The sequence below is a fragment of the Clupea harengus genome, chromosome 8 (assembly GCF_900700415.2).
Source record: "Clupea harengus chromosome 8, Ch_v2.0.2, whole genome shotgun sequence".
NCBI classification, from domain to species: Eukaryota; Metazoa; Chordata; class Actinopteri; order Clupeiformes; family Clupeidae; genus Clupea; species Clupea harengus.
The window spans coordinates 2211414-2229090 of record NC_045159.1 but is presented as its reverse complement, the minus strand read 5'-3'; the positions used below and the strand labels follow the sequence as shown (position 1 = coordinate 2229090).

The following is a 17677-nucleotide window of genomic DNA, read 5'->3' as shown; positions in this document are numbered from 1 at the left end:
ATGTGTGAGGTCACTAGCATCATGTGATTAGCACAATCTGGAGCAGCGTGTTAGCAATTCTTTTTTCAAAGCTAATGATACGCTAGGCAACATTTTTGGCTGTTTAGAAGGTCAGCACTACCATCAAAAGCTAACAGAGAGTAAAGGGCATCTGGTATGAGTAGCAATCTGGGGCAGTGACATCTAACCATTTGTGTAAGTTATCTTTAGTCAGTGTTTCCCTGTAATGTTTTTAAAGTATTGCTCAACAAGCATCCCACCATGTAATTAAGGTTAGAACCTCAGGGACTCCTCCTCCGTAACACACACATGCATATTGACTGTTCAGTGACATGAGGCACCTTTGAGGTATGCAGAGTTTAGAATTATTATTTATTATATAATGAATCATTAATATTGGGCCTCTACCTGAAATCCTGTCCAAAATGTTGCTTTGGATAGTCAAGGAATCTGTCCAGTGCTTGAAAGACGGATCAAATGCAATCGGGCCTATTGCATCTAGTGTTGCTAGGACGTCCTTGAATATTTCATGTAGGTTACTATTGACTTTGGTGAAGTCTCCACTATGCAATGGATGGATCCTTTCTGTTTTTTCTTTTTTTTTTCAACCTATATTTGATTGCCTTTAAGTCATTCACCAGGGACAAACAGCCAATCCCTTGCAGGGACTCTCCTGAGTGAATACTGTGTGTAAACAGGGTTGGTGGTGGGTCTTATTTGCTGCCCCCACTCATCCTCACGTTTGCGTGTTTGTGTGTACAAGCTCACACATCCGATCCCATCCGTGTGTGTGTGTGTGTGTGTGTGTGTGTGGTTGTGTCTATGTTTAAAAAAAAAAAAACATCCACTCTGTCTCACCTCCCTCTCCCTCCCTCTCTCTCTCTCTGTACCTCACACCCCTCATGGGTGTTGCTCTGCAGGAAGAAGAGGTGGAAGAGTTTAGGGTAAGTGTAGTGGCACTGCAGCATGGTGCGCGTGCCAGCCTGCATGCCCAAGACAGAACATGCCTCATCAATGCCACCCTCCTCCCCGCCTTAACCCTCTCCCAGAGTCCTGGGCGCATCTCAACAACGCATCCGCATCCTTATTTACGAACGAAACCCCCATGTAGTCGTGTTCCGCAAGCCTGATTCCTCTCGTTTGTTTCATTTAAGTCCTCCATCCTCTAACCGCATTTTCTTCCATTCAGCTGACGTTTTCTTTTATATGTATTATTATTATTATTCCCATGGATTTATTGGATTGAGTTATTTTAAGCATGATACTCCACTGAATGTGATCCCTTTTTTTGCATGGTGACATTAACCCATTTTTTGCTGCAGACAGCAGAAAGAATTAGCATTTCATGACGAACTGACTTCAAAGGCCGCGCAGGCATCAGAATAGGCTGTGTGGCAGGACGTGTCCCGCTTTGATGTTCTCCAGAATAATTGTGCTCCCAGGATGATCTGTGGTCCTGCACAGAAAGCACGAGCTGTTTAACGACTTCATCTCCACTAACCTTACGTGGGAGGCTAACAATCAGATTTCTGTCTTTGTTCCTGCCCTCTATCCCTCTCTTATTCTCCATCTCCCTCTTGCTCTCTCTCTCTCTCTCTTTGTTCTTTGTCTGGCGTTGTATGCCTGGTCTCTCTCTCCCTCTCCCTCCCTCTCTCTCACCTCCTCTCACCCTCGCTCTCTCTCTCTCTCTCTCACTCTCTCTCTCACTCTCTCTCTCCTCCCTTCCCTGTCTCTCTCAGGTCACTGAGCCAGGGCAGTACCAATTCCAACATGCTGGATATCCAGGTGGGGGCCCACAAGAAGCGTGTGAGGCGCAGCTCGCTGCTCAACGCCAAGAAGCTGTACGAGGACGCCCAGATGGCGCGCAAGGTCAAGCAGTACCTGTCCAACCTGCAGGTGGAGACGGACGAGGAGAAGTTCCAGATCATGTCCCTGCAGTGTGAGCCAGCCTACAGCACATGTGAGTTGGGTGTGTGTGTGTGTGTGTGTGTGTGTGTGTGTGTGTGTGTGTGTGTGTGTGTGTGTGTGTGTGTGTGTGTGTGTGTGTGTGTGTGTGGCTGGCTTGATTTGGTTGGTTGGTCACAGTAGCATGCAAATACAAAGTATCACCGTCTGTACATACAGGAATTAGGAACTGCATAGTAGTTTTACACCCAGTATTCTCCCTTGGTGAACTGAATGAATGAATTAATTAAATGAAATGGAATCCTGGCAGTATGAACTTATGCATAATAACTTATGCACATCACAGAGTTTGAACCCAGTTTGTTCTCACTTACTTCACAGTGTTTTCACACTCTCTTTGTCCATCCTCAATAGTCAGTGGACAACCAATAACTAACACATCATACTGTGCTAATGAGTGCTGCCACTCTGCACAAATCAACTCTGTAAGTATCAAGAGACAGTTCAGGGTGTTAAGGAAACCGCACTCACCATGCAGTTGGCATCATCTCCACTATTGTAGTTTAGCAGCAGGAGGCCTTATGCTTTTTTTTTTCAAGTAGGGATCACAATTCAAGGAATGCAAACACAGTCACTGACTCCCTCATGTGGTCTCAGTGTGAAAGGACTGCTGCTGGGTTTCCATTTCAGCTCTTTGAGATATAGTGCGTTAGCGTTCCTCCAGTACACTGCCCTCTAGTGGTTGTAGGTTCAAAGTGCAAGGCTTCATTGAGGTGAAGTGTCCAATGCCTGTCTAATGCAACATCCTTGAGGATGGAAAATATAATAGATACATAAATAACTCTTGCATTGCACATTACTTCAAGAATTCTCATAGTAAATTATATCATGCCATATGCTAGTGATTGGAGGCATGACTATTTTATATAAATAGATTTTCACGTATATGTATAAATGTATATATAAGTATATGGACAAAGGAAAGCGTATGTAATGATCCTCAAATGAAAGTCAACCGCTATGAATTCCATTATGAAATATGAAATATTTGTGGGAGTGTTGCCCGAGGGTGGGTGATGCCTGTGTTGGCGTGTAGCGGTTGCGTCATGGCTTGCCTCTTCTTGTCTACAGTGTCTAAGAATCTGAGTGAGAGGAGGTCCACTAAGTCAGACATGTCTCCCGTGTCTCTGCGCTCAGCCTTGCCCTCTGGGAAATCCCAGAACCGCGTGTCCCAAGTGCTCCAGGTGCCCCCTGTCAGCCTCTACCCACTCCGCAAGAAGAGCTTGGCCAAGGACCTGGCACACAGTGAGTCCTGCCCGCCACAGTCTGGCTACAGCTGCTGGTCTGAGATCAGATAGAGCTGTGTGTGGAGTGCCAGGGTTCTGAGCGCTGGCTTTTGTGTGTGTGTGTGTGTGTGTGTGTGTGTGTGTGTCCGTCCCCTGCAGGTTCCAATTCTCCGCAGGTGCTGAAGAAGCCGACGAGTTCGGGAGAGGAGTGGAGTGGGAAGAGGGCAGAGGACAGCGTGTCGATCACCTCCTCTCTCCATTCCAGCCCTACGGTGTCCCCACAGGGATCTCCCCGGAAAGGTTGGCGCCCCCTTCTGTCTCCAAAAATAACTGCAGTATAGGCTCTATAGGAGCATTGCTTTAAAAACTCTTTAAAACCAACACATTTCAGCAAGATCTCACCTGTTATACTGTTACTGTAGTGTGTGGGCCACACTCTATTACACATCATGGGTTAGTACAGGTCTCAAGCTGCTTCGAGGCAATGCTCAGAAATGAAATCGAGCTGAATTGTGTTTTGTAGGTTGGATTCTGATTCCCTTGTGTGTCTCTGTGACTCTTTCCCCCTGCAGTAGGCGGCGGCGGTGTGCATAAGTCTCAGAACTCCTGTCAGATGAACCTGTCTGGCTCTTCCTCCTCTCTCCCCTGTGACGCAGGCTCCAAGGCGGGCAGCAGCGGTGGTGGCGCCGGCGGCAGCGGCAGCGGCAGTGGTCCCGGAGGCCCCGGGCGCAGCTACGGCATAGGTGGGGCTTTCCTGCACAAGCAGATGCTGCTGATGACCCGCCAGGACAGCGCAGACGCAGACGCAGACGCAGACCAGGACAGGCAGGGAGAGCAGGGAGACACAGGGACCAGGTCCCCCAGGACAGGAGGAGCAGGCGCAGACTCAGGGACAGGGACACAGATAACAACCCCCTCGCGCCCCGAGTCGCCCCTGAGGAAGAGGCTGAGCTCTCCATTTAGGATGCTGAGGGAGCGGAGCGCCTCCAGGGGGAGGGAGAGGGAGAGGGAGAGGGCCAACTGTGAGGACAGGGCCCCCGAGGCCAGGCCAGAGCAGGACAGCAGCAGCAGCAGCAGCAGCAGCAGCAGCAGCAGCAGCAGTAGTAGCGGTGGCCCGCGGGCCTTCACCTGGCTCTGCAGAGACAGACACAAGAGGAGGATAACACTCTGAGGAGGAGATGCATAATATAGCAGTTCTGCTAGAGCAGAGTGAAGTACTGGTAGTGAGCTGATCACAGAGAGCAGCAGCAGATGAGGGGCACATCTCTGTCAGAGTGCGCTTCCATCAGGGGTGGGGGGGGGGTGTGTTGGGTTAACTTAGAGTGTGTACATCACAGTAAAGCTGTGATCGTTCATTTGAAGTCATTTTCAGACTGCCACAGAAGTAAAAGTGAAGTAAAGAGTAATGAGTAGAAACCGTTTTGTATGAAAAGCTGACAGTCATCAGTGTTGACAAATGTTACATTTTATTTTCAATTTCAAAGCTAACTTGTTTCGGACATAAATGTAAATGTCACCAAATGAACTTTTGTTTTTATAATCCAATGTTAAAACTTGAATGTGTTACTTTCAGTAAATGTACTTTTTAAGTACTTTTCTACAGAGCATGAGGTACTTGTGGTTTTATTGGAGAATTCCTAAATAAAAGGAAAAATTAAAGTCAGACCTTTTAAAAATCTGTTTTCCCTAAGGGCCTCTGTGAGCATATGGTGAGCAGGTTGAGGTATTAAGCCTGTGTCTGTGTCTCTGTCTGTGTGTCTGGCAGGCTATGCGCTGATGCCGGCGGGGAAGACAGACCTGTCTGACTCCAGCCACAGCGAGATCTCGTCGCGCTCCAGCATCGTCAGTAACTGCTCCGTGGACTCCATGCTCGCGGCCGCACCCGAGGAGCGCTGCGGCAACCGGCCCTGCAGCCAGCCAGACACCAATGCACACGCACTCCCCGCGCCAGACTGCAGTCGCCCCAGCACAAGGTACACACACACACACACACACACACACACACACACACACACACACACACACACACACACACTCTCTCTCTCACATACACACACACACACCTCTCTCATAGACACACCCACACTCACTCACATGTACAGACTCAAACACACACACACACACACACACATACTCATATATATATATAGACTCAAAAACACACACTCACACATGCATGCGCTGAGCCAGACTGCCTCACAATTGCCTTTTTGTTCTCTAGTAAAAAAGCGACGACAGGTCTTTGTACACAAACATATAAAACCGAGCTGCTTTATTAGAAACGCATGGCAGAGCACTGATGGATTAATGGTGGTGTTGTTTTTATGTGGGCGCTTTTCAATTCAGTCGAGTAGGTGGCGGAGTTTATAGAAAGACTGTAATTACTTCTATCACTTCCTTCAGGGAATCTATAAATCTTCGTGCATTACGTTACCCTTCTGGTTTCCTTGAGATCGTTTAATATCCTGAGCCTGCCCTGTTTCCCATCTGTACTTGTTTTATTTGCAACTCCAGTAAAATGATTCAGTCAAAACAAATAAAAAAGAGAAACTTTTGACAACTCAAATAGGTGCTGAACAGGAGACTGTCTGTAGCATGTCAATCCAGAGAGTTGCAGCAGAATCATTGTAGTTAACTGCGTGCGTGATGCAGTTACTATGCACTGTTGGGGCACTACTGTAAGAACTGCCTGGCTGGAGATACATCCATAGACTTTATGTTTGGTCTTGATGCAGGGAAACAATACTGACTCAGAGTTTCCAAACACTGTGGCTAATTATGTGAAACTAGTGCTGTCAGTCTGAAATGTTCTGGTACATTCTGAATTCTAATGTATAGATCACATCTACATGTTGCTTGGAGATATCAATGATGAACTCTGCATTGTTGCTTTATGTTAGTCATGGTTTGCCATTGTTTACCATTATTTGTTCTGAATGTAGAGTCTTTGAGGTTGACACAGGCCAATATCTCTCCTCTCTCTCTCTCTCTCTCTCTCTATCTACCTTACCTATCTACCTATCTCTCTCTCTTTCTCCCTCTCTCTCTCTCCCTCTCTCTCTCTCTCTCTCTCTCTCTCTCTCTCTCTCAGTTCGTCTGTGACACGGCCCACTGTGACGCGAGCCTCTACGTTCACGTCCTCCACGAGCACCGAGGAGCTGACCCCCGACCACTCCTCCGTCGAGACGGCCGACAGCGGGCGCGGCAGCTGGACCTCCTCCTCCAGCAACTCCCACGACAACTTCCAGAGCCTGCCCCCCCAGCGCACCCTCGACCTGGCCCCCTACCGCCACTCGCAGCTGGGCAGCCCCATCGCCGAGGTGGAGGCGGGCCCCGCCTGGCCCGAGGACGGCGCGGCCGCCAACCGCCACTCCAGGGACAGCTCGGAGCTCAATCCGTCGCGGCAGAGCTGGGCATCCTCCAGCTCGCTCTCCGACACCTACGAGGGCAGCTACGGGACCATCAAGCGGCGGGCATCCGAGCAGGCCGCCGCCGCTGCACAGGGCGAGCCCCCCGAGGGCTCCCAGGCGGCCGACGCCAGCTACAAAACGGTCACGTCAAGCACAGAGAAGGGCCTGATAGGTGAGGCGGCGCCCCGCGGGGCTGGGGCTCCTGCGATGCTTGCAGTGTGTGCTATGCCCACTGTGTGACCCCCTAGCACTGTGGCACGCAGAGTGTGCTAACTCCACTGGTAGAGTGATTTACAGTGGTATGGAATGGCACCAGCAGACACTGGCTTTGTTTTGAACTTTATGATCACGTGATTTACTCTGAGGAGCCTTCGGTGGACCTCATGCTGTTTTGCTTTGCGTAGCAGGGTGATTTAAAGAGTAGACTCCTGCTTCAGCTGCTGCGGCTGCCCCAAGTATCTGACAAACTAGGTGATTTTAAAAGTTTTGAATTGTCACTTCAAAGCACATTTTACATTCTAAAGGTCCTCTCATGAGCCCAGCTTCATCATCAACTAAAGATAATTTTGAAGCGAGTTACAGACATTGGTGAGATACTGAGTTTCTATTACACCTAGTGTAACAGGATTACGGGTCAGATCTGCTGGTGCCATTCATTTTGCATGCACGTCGATTCTTTTCTTTTCTTAGGGGTTTGTGAACTTGTGAACATCTCATTGATTTATATTCCTTTTCATTTTGTTATTTTCTTTGTTTATCATTCCCTCCCCACCCCCACAACCCCTCCACCACTCCCCCCCCCCTCCCCTCATCTCTGTCACCTCCACCTCCCCCTCCTCTCCTCACCACCTCCCTTTTCCCTGGCCGGCAGTCTACTGTGTCACGTCGCCCACCAAGGACGACCGGTACAGGCTGCCGCCGCCCACTCCGCTGGGGTACCAGGGCCTGTCGCTGGGCGACGCGCAGGAGGGAGCGCCGCCGCGCCCCCCCCACTTAAAGCCGCCCGACTATAGCGTGGCCCTGCAGAGGTCAAAGCTGCTGCAGAGCCCGGCCAGGCTGGCCCCCAGCCGGCCCGCCAGCACGGGCCCTCAGCCGCTAGCAGATAGTGAGGATGGTACGTGCCGGAAGCCCCCCGCGGTAGAGCAGAGTAGGCCAGCTGCTGCTGCTGCTGCTGCTGCTGCTGCTTGCTGCCTGGGTGCTGACTTACTGTGTACAGGCCTGATGCTTTTAGTCCAGACTTTGGGGGTTTGTCAGCTGAAACAAAACCTCAAAATATCAAGGGACACCTTTTCTCTTATTATTATTATCATTATTATTATTGTTATTATTATTATAGTTGTTAATTGGTTATGTTAGACTTTGAAGTTAACTTTATGTGCATGTTTGTGCAGGTAGTTTGATCATATTATTATTAATCATGATTTAGTATTTCAGTAAGTGTGTCAGTCACAATCACCTTGTGCATATCATAAACATTATTTTTTTTTAGTCACAAGAGGGACTAAGATTTCACTTTGATTGTCTCTCTTTCAGATGAACAGGTCTCAGCCGTGTAACTGCCGCCAGAGGACAGGCAGACTGAGAGGGACGAATGAGCGAACGAGTGACACAGAGAGACAGAGAGAGAGGAGAGAGGAAGAGAGAGGAGAGCGGTCTCATAAGCTAGAGCTGCACTGGGCTTGCTCCCTCCAGACAAGAGCACATGCACCTCACCTGCACCTCTACCTGCTCACAGCGCAACCTCACCTTTCCCATCACAGACAATACCACACACGCACACACATATACACACATATACACACACACACACGCACACGCACACACATATACACACATATACACATATAGACTTGTTTTTAGGCCATTCAGAGAAATGGATGGCTTGTTTTTAACTCACCTTGCCTCAGGCTCCTGAGCTGAACTGATGTCACAGGATGGAGTGTGTGTGTTAAAAACCATGGCTTCTCAGAGGAGAGGAAGGAGAAAAAAAAAAAAATCTTGATGACAGCCTTGCCTCTTTCATGATTTTGCTTTGGTAAAAGTACCAGTCTGTACGTACGTGACAGCGCTTTGCTGGGCTCCGTCGCGGCCTGGACCGGCGTGATTGCCGGGTTTGACCCGTGGGCTCTGTAGTGGATCGTCAAGTAGCACATACGAGGGGTTGTTGTGATGGAGTAAAAATGACAGTTTAAGCCGTATTTCCTCTCGCGCTCTTTGGCTGTGCCGCATGTTGTTGTGCTGCTGTGGTTCCGGCTGTTTCCATAAACACTGACGCCAGGGCATCCCTGAGCATCCCCACTGTATCAGGATGTTTACATCCCGAGTGTAAATAGGATCAAAGTGTGATGGTCTAATGCTCCACGCTATATTTCTTGATTGGTTTTAAACATATCAGTCATGCAGACTTTAAAAGAGTACCATTTTGAAGGTGCCAGTTTGAAAGTGTTAAATTCAAGTGAACGAGGTGTAGAATTGGGTCGTTAGATGTACTGCCACAGTTCTGAGGAGAGTGGCCTTGAGTGTGCAGGGATGGCATGGACCTGTGATTTCATGAATCATCTACATGTCCTTTGGAGGAGGACTCAAGCTTGCTCTGAAAGTGCATGTTAAACAGTGTACCACCATCCCTCAAGGTAACAACATCCACATTAGGGACTGTATGAATTATACACCTACTCGTAGAGTGAGTTTTCATGGTGGAATATGTCAGTGAGTGTTGGTAAAATGGCATGGCTATCTGTCACTGGTGCAGACGTTTGAAATCTATCTTTCTCACTGTGTCATCGGCTATGCGTGTGTGTGTGTGTCTGCTTCCACAAAGAAACATGAGGTACTGGGAACATGGTGGTAACACTCCTTCCGGTATGATTCAGCTCCTGTCCTCAACCAAGCAAAGAACAAAGCATCACCAACGTCAAACAAGAAAAAGCTTCTTTGAATGCAGTTTGAAAAAATATATATTTTATATATATATATATATATATATATATATATATATATATAATGGCACTGTTTAACCATACTAGCGAGAGAGCTTTATGTTCGCGACGTGTAGCCAACGTGAGAAGTGTTTACATAGAAACCATTTGTTTACAGTTGGTGTTAGATTCAGTGGTTGTCAGTTTTAGATGTTGAAATGAGAAAATCTCTGCTTTTTTTTAAATTGTTATTATTTTATTTGGTATTAATGCAGGGCTTGTGGATGCAGCATCTGAAACCGTTTTATGTACCTCACCCACTCACCCATCCTCATTCTGTCTTCCGCATCTGCCTCCTGCTCTTGTGTTCTGTGTACATAACAATGGAATATAAACAAGGAATGTTTGTCAAGGGAAATATATTTATATTGGTAGGTGTGTATTTGGTTTACCAGTCCTTGTTGGCATAATGCGATTTTGGAACAAAAGTACATTTTTTTTGTATAGTATTTTAAAGAGACTGCTTTAATGTGTATTGCTTCCTACAAGAAAAAAGTCATATAATTTCTACAACGTCAGCCTTGTAAGAAGAGGTAAAAGTGCAGATTTGTATTATATTAAGGGATATAACTGGAGTATTTCATTCTTTTTTTTTGCGGTCTGGTTGCAATGCTTACATTGTTTTTTTAATTTCCCTTTGCCATTCAAAGACTTGAAAATGGTAATATATACATATACAAATTTTACATATATATATTTTTATTTGTTCTAAATTAATGTTCCTGATCATGTATAGTTCAAGAGAAAAGTCCTCTATAAAGACTGTATTTGTAATATTTTGTTATAATAAAAATCAAAGATTGCAGTTGCCCCATTGCTATGATGGGGCAGGAATCTATCAAGCCTTTTCTTTTCCTTGAGTTGATTGGGTTTTTGTTAACACATGTGTGTTTCATCAGAACTGCATACCAATGACTGTGGATCAAACTGTCTTTTTATTTATTTGGCTTATTTCTTTCCAGATGTTTCTCTCTCTATGCCACAGTTTGGTGTTTTCATCACAGCGTTTAAGCCCCACTCTTCTGCCCCATGTCCTTCTGTCCAATCAGCCTTCTTCTATCTGCGTCACTGCTTCAGGGTTGAATGTGGGGTTTAGAGGATCAGGGTCAATATTAGGGTCAGTAACAGCCTCAGCTGCTCTGCTTTGCTTCCAGACTAGAGTTTGCTCTGCTGCGGTTGTCCAGGTTACAGTTAAGATCAGGGTCAGGAGCGCTGATGGGACCTCAAGGCTCTAATGAGGGTGTGACCGCGACTGCTAACACCAGGCACGTTAGCGCCCTTAGAAGAGAGCTCTTTGTCTCGTCCGTCTCGCCAGCAGAGCTTCAGAGCTCCTTCATTTGCACATGTCTTTTTTTTTCTTCTTTTTTTTTTTCAGCAACCTTGTGAAGGTTCCCAATCTCAGTATGCCCGACACAATCTTGAGGAAAGCTTGAAATAGAATCCTTTATCTTTTTTAGCCTTAAAATACGCTTCTGCGGATTCCTGGAAATATGATTGAGCAGAGATTTGAGTCCGTGTCTACTGACTTACAGCGACTCCACTGAAGGTCAACAAAACACCTGCTGAAGTCAGTGATGCACTCCTAGTGTGACCCCTAGCACAGTTTGTTTTAGTCCGTGTTCAGCTGGTTGTATGACTCCAATAGACAGCCATGGTCTTCGTATCTTTTCAAACAAAAATGATTTTGATGTACATTCTGAAGGTAAATGCCTTCAAGTATTTAAATGAGTATGCTGTCAAAATGAAACTTCCCAATGATGCAGTACACGTGGCAGAACAATATTAAGTATCCTCAGGTACAATGTAGTAAAGCAGGAAGTAATTAATAAGGGTTAGTAGTATAGTGTGCTTATGTTAGTATACATTTTACAGATTACAAACTACAGCGCTAAACTGAACCCTAACCACAATTACATGTGTACAATGTCTTTTACCTAAGAACATTTTATTTAATCTTCATTAAGTATATTGTACCTAAGGAAAAAGGGTCCAGTATGTAGTTTTTTTGTCACAAACATAATTCTAAGATGTAATAAAATTGTGATGAAATACCTGAAACGAAGAAGTGCACAAAAAATGCACATGAAAATTTGTCTAAAACGTGGTCTGTAGTTGACAGGATGGGTTCTTTAAATGTTCTTCAGCCGGTCCTTATAGATTCTACAAAGACCCCATGAATTTGTTCTTAAAAACGGCATTCTAGATCGTACATGTAACTGTTCTCTACGCTGTCTTTGTACAACCTTTGAGGGTCCTCTTGCCTTTTTTCTTCAAAGGGTATAATGAGAACCATTTCAGGTATGGACAGTGATTTTATTTTCACCTCAATGGTCCATTACCTCAATCCTAATCACCAAAGGGGCACTGTCAGGTGCTCTGGTGTCTGGTAACTGGAACCCAGTTACTGAGATCTGACCATGTTGCTGTACCTGGATAGGAGGCAGGCAGCGAAACTGCACGTGAAGCACCGGCACAGGAGCCTCCTAATGGTGTTATCTGCTCAGAAGCTTTGTTTGATTTGTGTACATTTTTCATAGCTGATGTAACTTATGTCTTTTAGAAAGACACTTGTGTGTATGCCTTTTTGTATTTCTACTTGTGGCTGTAAATACTTGTTATATTTTGTTTAAGAGGATGTTAAAAAATAGCAAGAGAAAAAGACATTTTATTTCCAAGAATCTACTTATGAATTTTTGACAACAATAAACCCATAAATGTCTGCACTCTCTTTGTGTTGCATTTTTTTAAAGCAGTTCAGGTTTGATTGAAATGCAGCCAGAAGTCATTCCTAAGATATTTCTCTACTCTACTCCCATGACGTTTACAACTCGTTCATTCTGTTTCCATCAAAAAACCTCAGTGTGAAACCCCATTTGGGCCATATTTGGTGAGCAACTAATTAAGTTAGACTCTTGTGTATATGAGTGAATACAAAATGTGAGATACTACTGTGAGAGCTTCTGTGTTGGTATACAGGGCAGTTCTGCCCACGACCATCTGTTTATTTCAATCACCAGGAAACTCCAGCAGATCAGTAAGTGGCCCGTATATTCCAACTGAAGAACTTGGCCATGAATTAGTCAGAATCATCATCCAACCCAGCTGTACATCTTACTTGAGTTCAGGGGCTAACTTGCCTAACTTAAGAGAGATATGCACCCAAGCTAAATGTCTGGAAAAGATGTGAACGCGGATGAAAGTTCCTTAATGATTTGCCATCATTGATATGTGATTAGTGAGAGAGAGAGGACGACTAGGGACGCGGATGTCAGGCCCTGCATGTTAAGCGCCTCATTCAAAGCCTTAAAAAGTTCACAGAGAATATTTCAGAAGAGCAAACGGACATTTAGAAGGAAAGTTCACTTCTCCCGTAGGAATACTGCCAAGTGGAGTTGAGAAATTATTCCCTGAAATTAAACACACTCCATGCATTAAACATCAGAAACTGGATTGCACCCACTGAGTTTAGTGATGGAAAAGAGATTGGAAAAGGGAACTATGCTGCCCTCGAACAACATGGCTACGCACCAGGAACATCCCAAATGACCCCCTGAATGCTCCTGAATTCATTTTTTTAAATAACAGGGATGTTCATGTTTATTGTTAAGATGGCCTGAAAAGGGCCATAATGTACTGGTATTTTGTGTGTACTTTTTTTTGCAGAACATCAACTCAATTCAACTTTAACACCAACAAGGTAGTTTTTTTTTCAGAAAAAACTCCATGTGCTCAAGCTGTCTTGACCTTGTTGGGGATCACATGTGACACAATGCTCTCCTGTCATGTTGCTATGCGTTTCTCCACTATCAGCAGTTTAGATGATATAGATGCTGTGAGATCCAATAACTATGCAACTGCGTTGCCAATGAAGTAGCAAAGAGCCAACAGAGTATTTGGACTCAGTCTCTCTTGACATATTTGGAGCTTAATGAAGCTTCTCTCTTTGCCTGCATCCATTGCACTATTAATTGCTGTGTGAATCCATCTGCTGCTCTGTTGATGTTTATTGTATTGTGATCACATAAAAATGCAGATTTTTACAATATGCACTAAGACAGAATCAGGTCGGTTTTGTTTAGTTGTCTCTGGGATTGCATGTTTTTAATAGATCTTTTGTAGAGTGTAGACATACAGTCAGACAGTATTTGTCCAATAGGCTTTGATCTAAGCAAGTCAATATGATCATGAAGACATTATCTGCCATCAGCTTGTTTGAGTGATTGTTGATGAACTAGGTTCACGGCTATAATTAGCTGACAGTTCGCTGCCCCCTCATAATAATAATAATAACAATAACAAATTCACACAAGTTTTGAAACAGAAAATATATATGATAATACAGACTTGTTTTGTACTCTGTTGTGGAATGATGCAGTACCTCTGAGAACCACATGGTGGCAATGCATATCTTTTTTAATACATCGCTGCTCACATTCCTTTGTGTCACAAATTTGGGATTGAGTTAAGGAGATTTGTGTGTGGCATAAATTAGGCAAACATGATTTTTGTGGGACACTGCCCAGTTCATTATGGTACAAATGGGCTAAATCTTTTTTATGGAAGCAATTTAATTCTGCTCTATTGTTGAAGTGATGATTATATTTGTCTACATTGTTTGTCCTGAGTTTTTAAATTCCCATTACAAGAAAATGCTTCTTCTGAAGAGTGCAAATATTTTTCAGAAACTGCTTAACTTATAAGTAATGTCTAAAATTGGAGAAGCCTGCTTTTATCTCAGGCAGTTTGCACACATTGGTGGGTCCACTCAAGCCAGGCTGGACTCGACTCTAAAAGTCTGCCATAGTGTCACAAGATGTAAACAAAGAGACATTCAGTCACACACAGAGACAGAAGTCATACACAGTGCTCAAGCACTGCTAGATATGAATTATTATAAATATACCAGCACACACTACATCAATATTAGTGCTTTTTACTTTACACTCTAGATGCTCTATACGTGTGCAGAACATCAGTGGTGTCTCAGACTGTCACCTATCTGTGCCGTAGTGTTGCCCATATGAAATGAAATGATCAAGCACATCGAGTGCTTCTCTTCCCACTGATACACAGTGGAGTGCTGCGGCAGAAGACTCGGCGTGAGGCCACCACCCTGCGGCCGCCGCGGCCAGACCCACGCCTTTGAAAGTGACCCGGACCACACTCAGCTCCACACCACGTCCTTAGGTGAGCAAAAACACAAGACATGTGTGGGTGTCTGGGTACGAGTAGGAGAAGAGGTGGGGGGGGCATGGCGAGGACGTGATGCATTGCATTAGGCTGTGAGAGATTAAAGGCTGCTGTGATTTGTTACGGAGAGCCGTCCATTTGTCAGAGCAAGGTTCTGCATGTGGGCCAGGGTCTGGGTCTGGGTCTGGGTCTGGGTCTGTGGTTCTCTCCTTTTTCTCTCTGTGTCACGGTGGTCTGAGGTCTGCACTGGGGTGAGGCTCTCTAATGCCCTCTCCTGCCTGTACTCTGCACTGATTGATCTGTGTGTGTGTGTGTGTGTGTTTGTGTTTGTGTCTATGTGACTGTCTGTGTGTGTGTGTGTGTGTGTGTGTGTGTGTGTGTGTGTGTGTGTGTGTGTGTGTGTGTGTGTGTCTGGGTCTGGGTCTGGGTGTGTGTGTCTATGTGACTGTCTGTGTGTGTGTGTGTGTGTGTGTGTGTGTGTGTGTGTGTGTGTGTGTGTGTGTGTGCGTGTGTGTGTGGTTGACTTTGTGTATGTATGTATGTATGTATGTATGTATGAATGTATGTATCTGTGTGTCTGTGTGTGTTTCACTTAACATACACAGAGCACGACTTGCCAGATTTCTGAATCCTCTTTCATTATTTGTGACATACTCCAGGACAATTTTAATTAGAGTGTGCCTTCATTGCATGTCGCTGTTCTTGAAGCACTTGAAGCTGACATGAGGATAGCCTGCAATCCACCTGTCACAGTTGTTATTGTCAGGCCTCCCTTGGCCAATGGATTCAGTGTGGAGATCCAAATGCCTCTGGTTTGCTGCTGGAATGTGACACATTCTTGTGCTGTTATTTGTGCCACCAGCTCTGTTCTGTTGCGTTCCCAACACATGTAGGCGCAACATCCTCCTGCTCTGTTAATTTGCACTTTCATGCCAGCTTTTTCCCCCCTTTCTTGTTTCTCCAAGTCTCCCTTCAGCTAACACATATTCTCTTACTTTCTGATGGTGTAAACACATTCAGCGAGACAGGAGGGAAATCTGCGTCAGATCACACACACACACACACACTTATACAGACACACACACATAAGCACACACGTACACACACACACACTTATACAGACACACACACACATGAGCATACACACAAAAACACAGACAGACATCCTCTCACATTTGTTAGACACAATGAGTAGTAGTGTGGTGGATGTTCAAGAGAGCCTGGCAACACTCCTGTTGGACTGATGTTTTAATTTCTTTTGGGGCTGGTTATCAAATGAGTGTGTGGTCTATGCAGCCCAGTGGACTATCCACCTTCACACTGACACACACATACTCACAAATACACACACACATGGGGCTGGCTTTGTGCTTGAAATAAGAAATGCGTAAGGATGTGAGGATGGTGAAGTGCTCATAAACTTGGGCACGTACTGCAGCTTGTCTCCATGGTGCATTTTAATCCATGCCACATGGCGATTATTTTCTTAATCTTTGTTTATTGTCCACCAGTTGTGTCTGTGTGTGTATGAACACAAGCGTGTGTGTGTGTGTGTGGGTGAAGACAACCGGCCATCTAATATCCATATAATTACTGTTTGTTCATGTGCGTACACACATATGTGTGTATGGTGTCTACAGTATGTACGTGTTTGTGTGTGTGTGTGTGTGTGTGTGTGTGTGTGTGTGAGCAGGAGCATGTGATTGGCCCACCCAGCCACCATCGAGAGTAAGCCGTCCTTCAGCATTTCACAGTGTTGCACCACAGTAGCTCCCCAGCACATATTTCAAGTGTGTCAGTGCGAGTGGGCCCTGATCACCCAGCGCTAATGATTTATACAGAGCAGCCGCTACCAAAAGTTCAGATTAGTCACCCCAGGATGACACAGTGACATTGGAGAGGAAAGCAGCAAGCTGCAGAATTATGTTGAGATTTTTTTTATTTTAAACAATCCATTGTTTCTATTGCACTTGTAATGTAGAGATGTATAGTATGTTTGTAATTGTACACTGACACTACATTATCTTATTTTTAGGAAAATCATACATTTTCAAGGTTAGTAGTCTTTATTCCCTCAAGAGAAAACGAGAAGTTTGAGAGTTGAAATATAGGACCTGGAGGAGTGTCTTCAACGGGTATATATACTGACAGAGGAGGCAGGTGGAACTCACACCACCGGCAGACATTCTTCCAGTTGGAAAGATAGATGAGATAGACCAGTGGATGAAGGCGGCCCAAGTGGAAAGAGGTGCAAGAGGTTGTGCATTATGCAAGGCCGGCATTGGCTCCTGGCATTGGATCCTGGTGGAGTACCTTATCATGTCTATAAAGGAGTGCCTGATGTTTTGAAGTCTGAATGAATGAAGTATGGAAGCTTACGCCATGACCATGGGCCATTTTGACCGATCAGTCTTCTTAATGTGGAAGTAGAGATCTTCTTTTGTGTGGTAGCAAGGAGGTTGGTCTCCTATTTGAAGGCAAATAAATAGCGTGATAGATATTTCTGTACAGAGAGCAGGAATCCCAAGATTTTTTGGATGTTTTGAACATAGTAGCATGATTTGACATCAAATTCAGGCAGCAAGGACAGAAGGCACAGACCTTTGTGTGGTGTTTTTGGGCCTGGCTAATACCTTTTGGATCGGTGCCACTCAGACTGTTTTGAGTGGTGCTCAGTTCCTTTCAAGATTTCAGCATTAGTCAAAGCATATTTCTGGGTCTATTTAGTTGGGCTTCAATACAAGTAACTACACCACATCCTGTCAGCATTTGGAGACTGGTATCATGGCTGGATGCACCGTTGGCTTTTTACCTGGCAATTATAGGGGTAAATAGAGGGAATTATAAGGGCATCTAAATGGGTTGTTGGTGGTGAGAGGCTGCAGGATGGATACCTCCCATCCAAGCT

General features: G+C 45.2%; 1 protein-coding gene across 10 annotated transcripts in view; it reads left to right on the top strand.

Annotated features, from left to right (window-relative positions):
- The window catches only part of rapgef6 (Rap guanine nucleotide exchange factor (GEF) 6), a 75755-nt gene extending 63453 nt beyond the window's left edge, over positions 1 to 12302 (top strand). For 6 of the 10 annotated variants that reach the window (XM_031571460.2, XM_031571454.2, XM_031571453.2 and 3 more), the window contains 9 exons: positions 921 to 944; positions 1740 to 1960; positions 3037 to 3210; positions 3351 to 3491; positions 3764 to 3934; positions 4957 to 5164; positions 6283 to 6773; positions 7473 to 7715; positions 8135 to 12302. In XM_031571460.2, coding sequence (XP_031427320.1) covers positions 921 to 944; positions 1740 to 1960; positions 3037 to 3210; positions 3351 to 3491; positions 3764 to 3934; positions 4957 to 5164; positions 6283 to 6773; positions 7473 to 7715; positions 8135 to 8157 — 1696 coding nt within the window. In that variant the 3' untranslated portion in view covers positions 8158 to 12302. The remainder of the gene's footprint in view (positions 1 to 920; positions 945 to 1739; positions 1961 to 3036; positions 3211 to 3350; positions 3492 to 3763; positions 3935 to 4956; positions 5165 to 6282; positions 6774 to 7472; positions 7716 to 8134) is intronic. The other 4 variants (XM_031571456.2, XM_031571455.2, XM_031571457.2 and 1 more) reach the window with 3 other exon arrangements.
- Positions 12303 to 17677: the final 5375 nt, after the last annotated feature.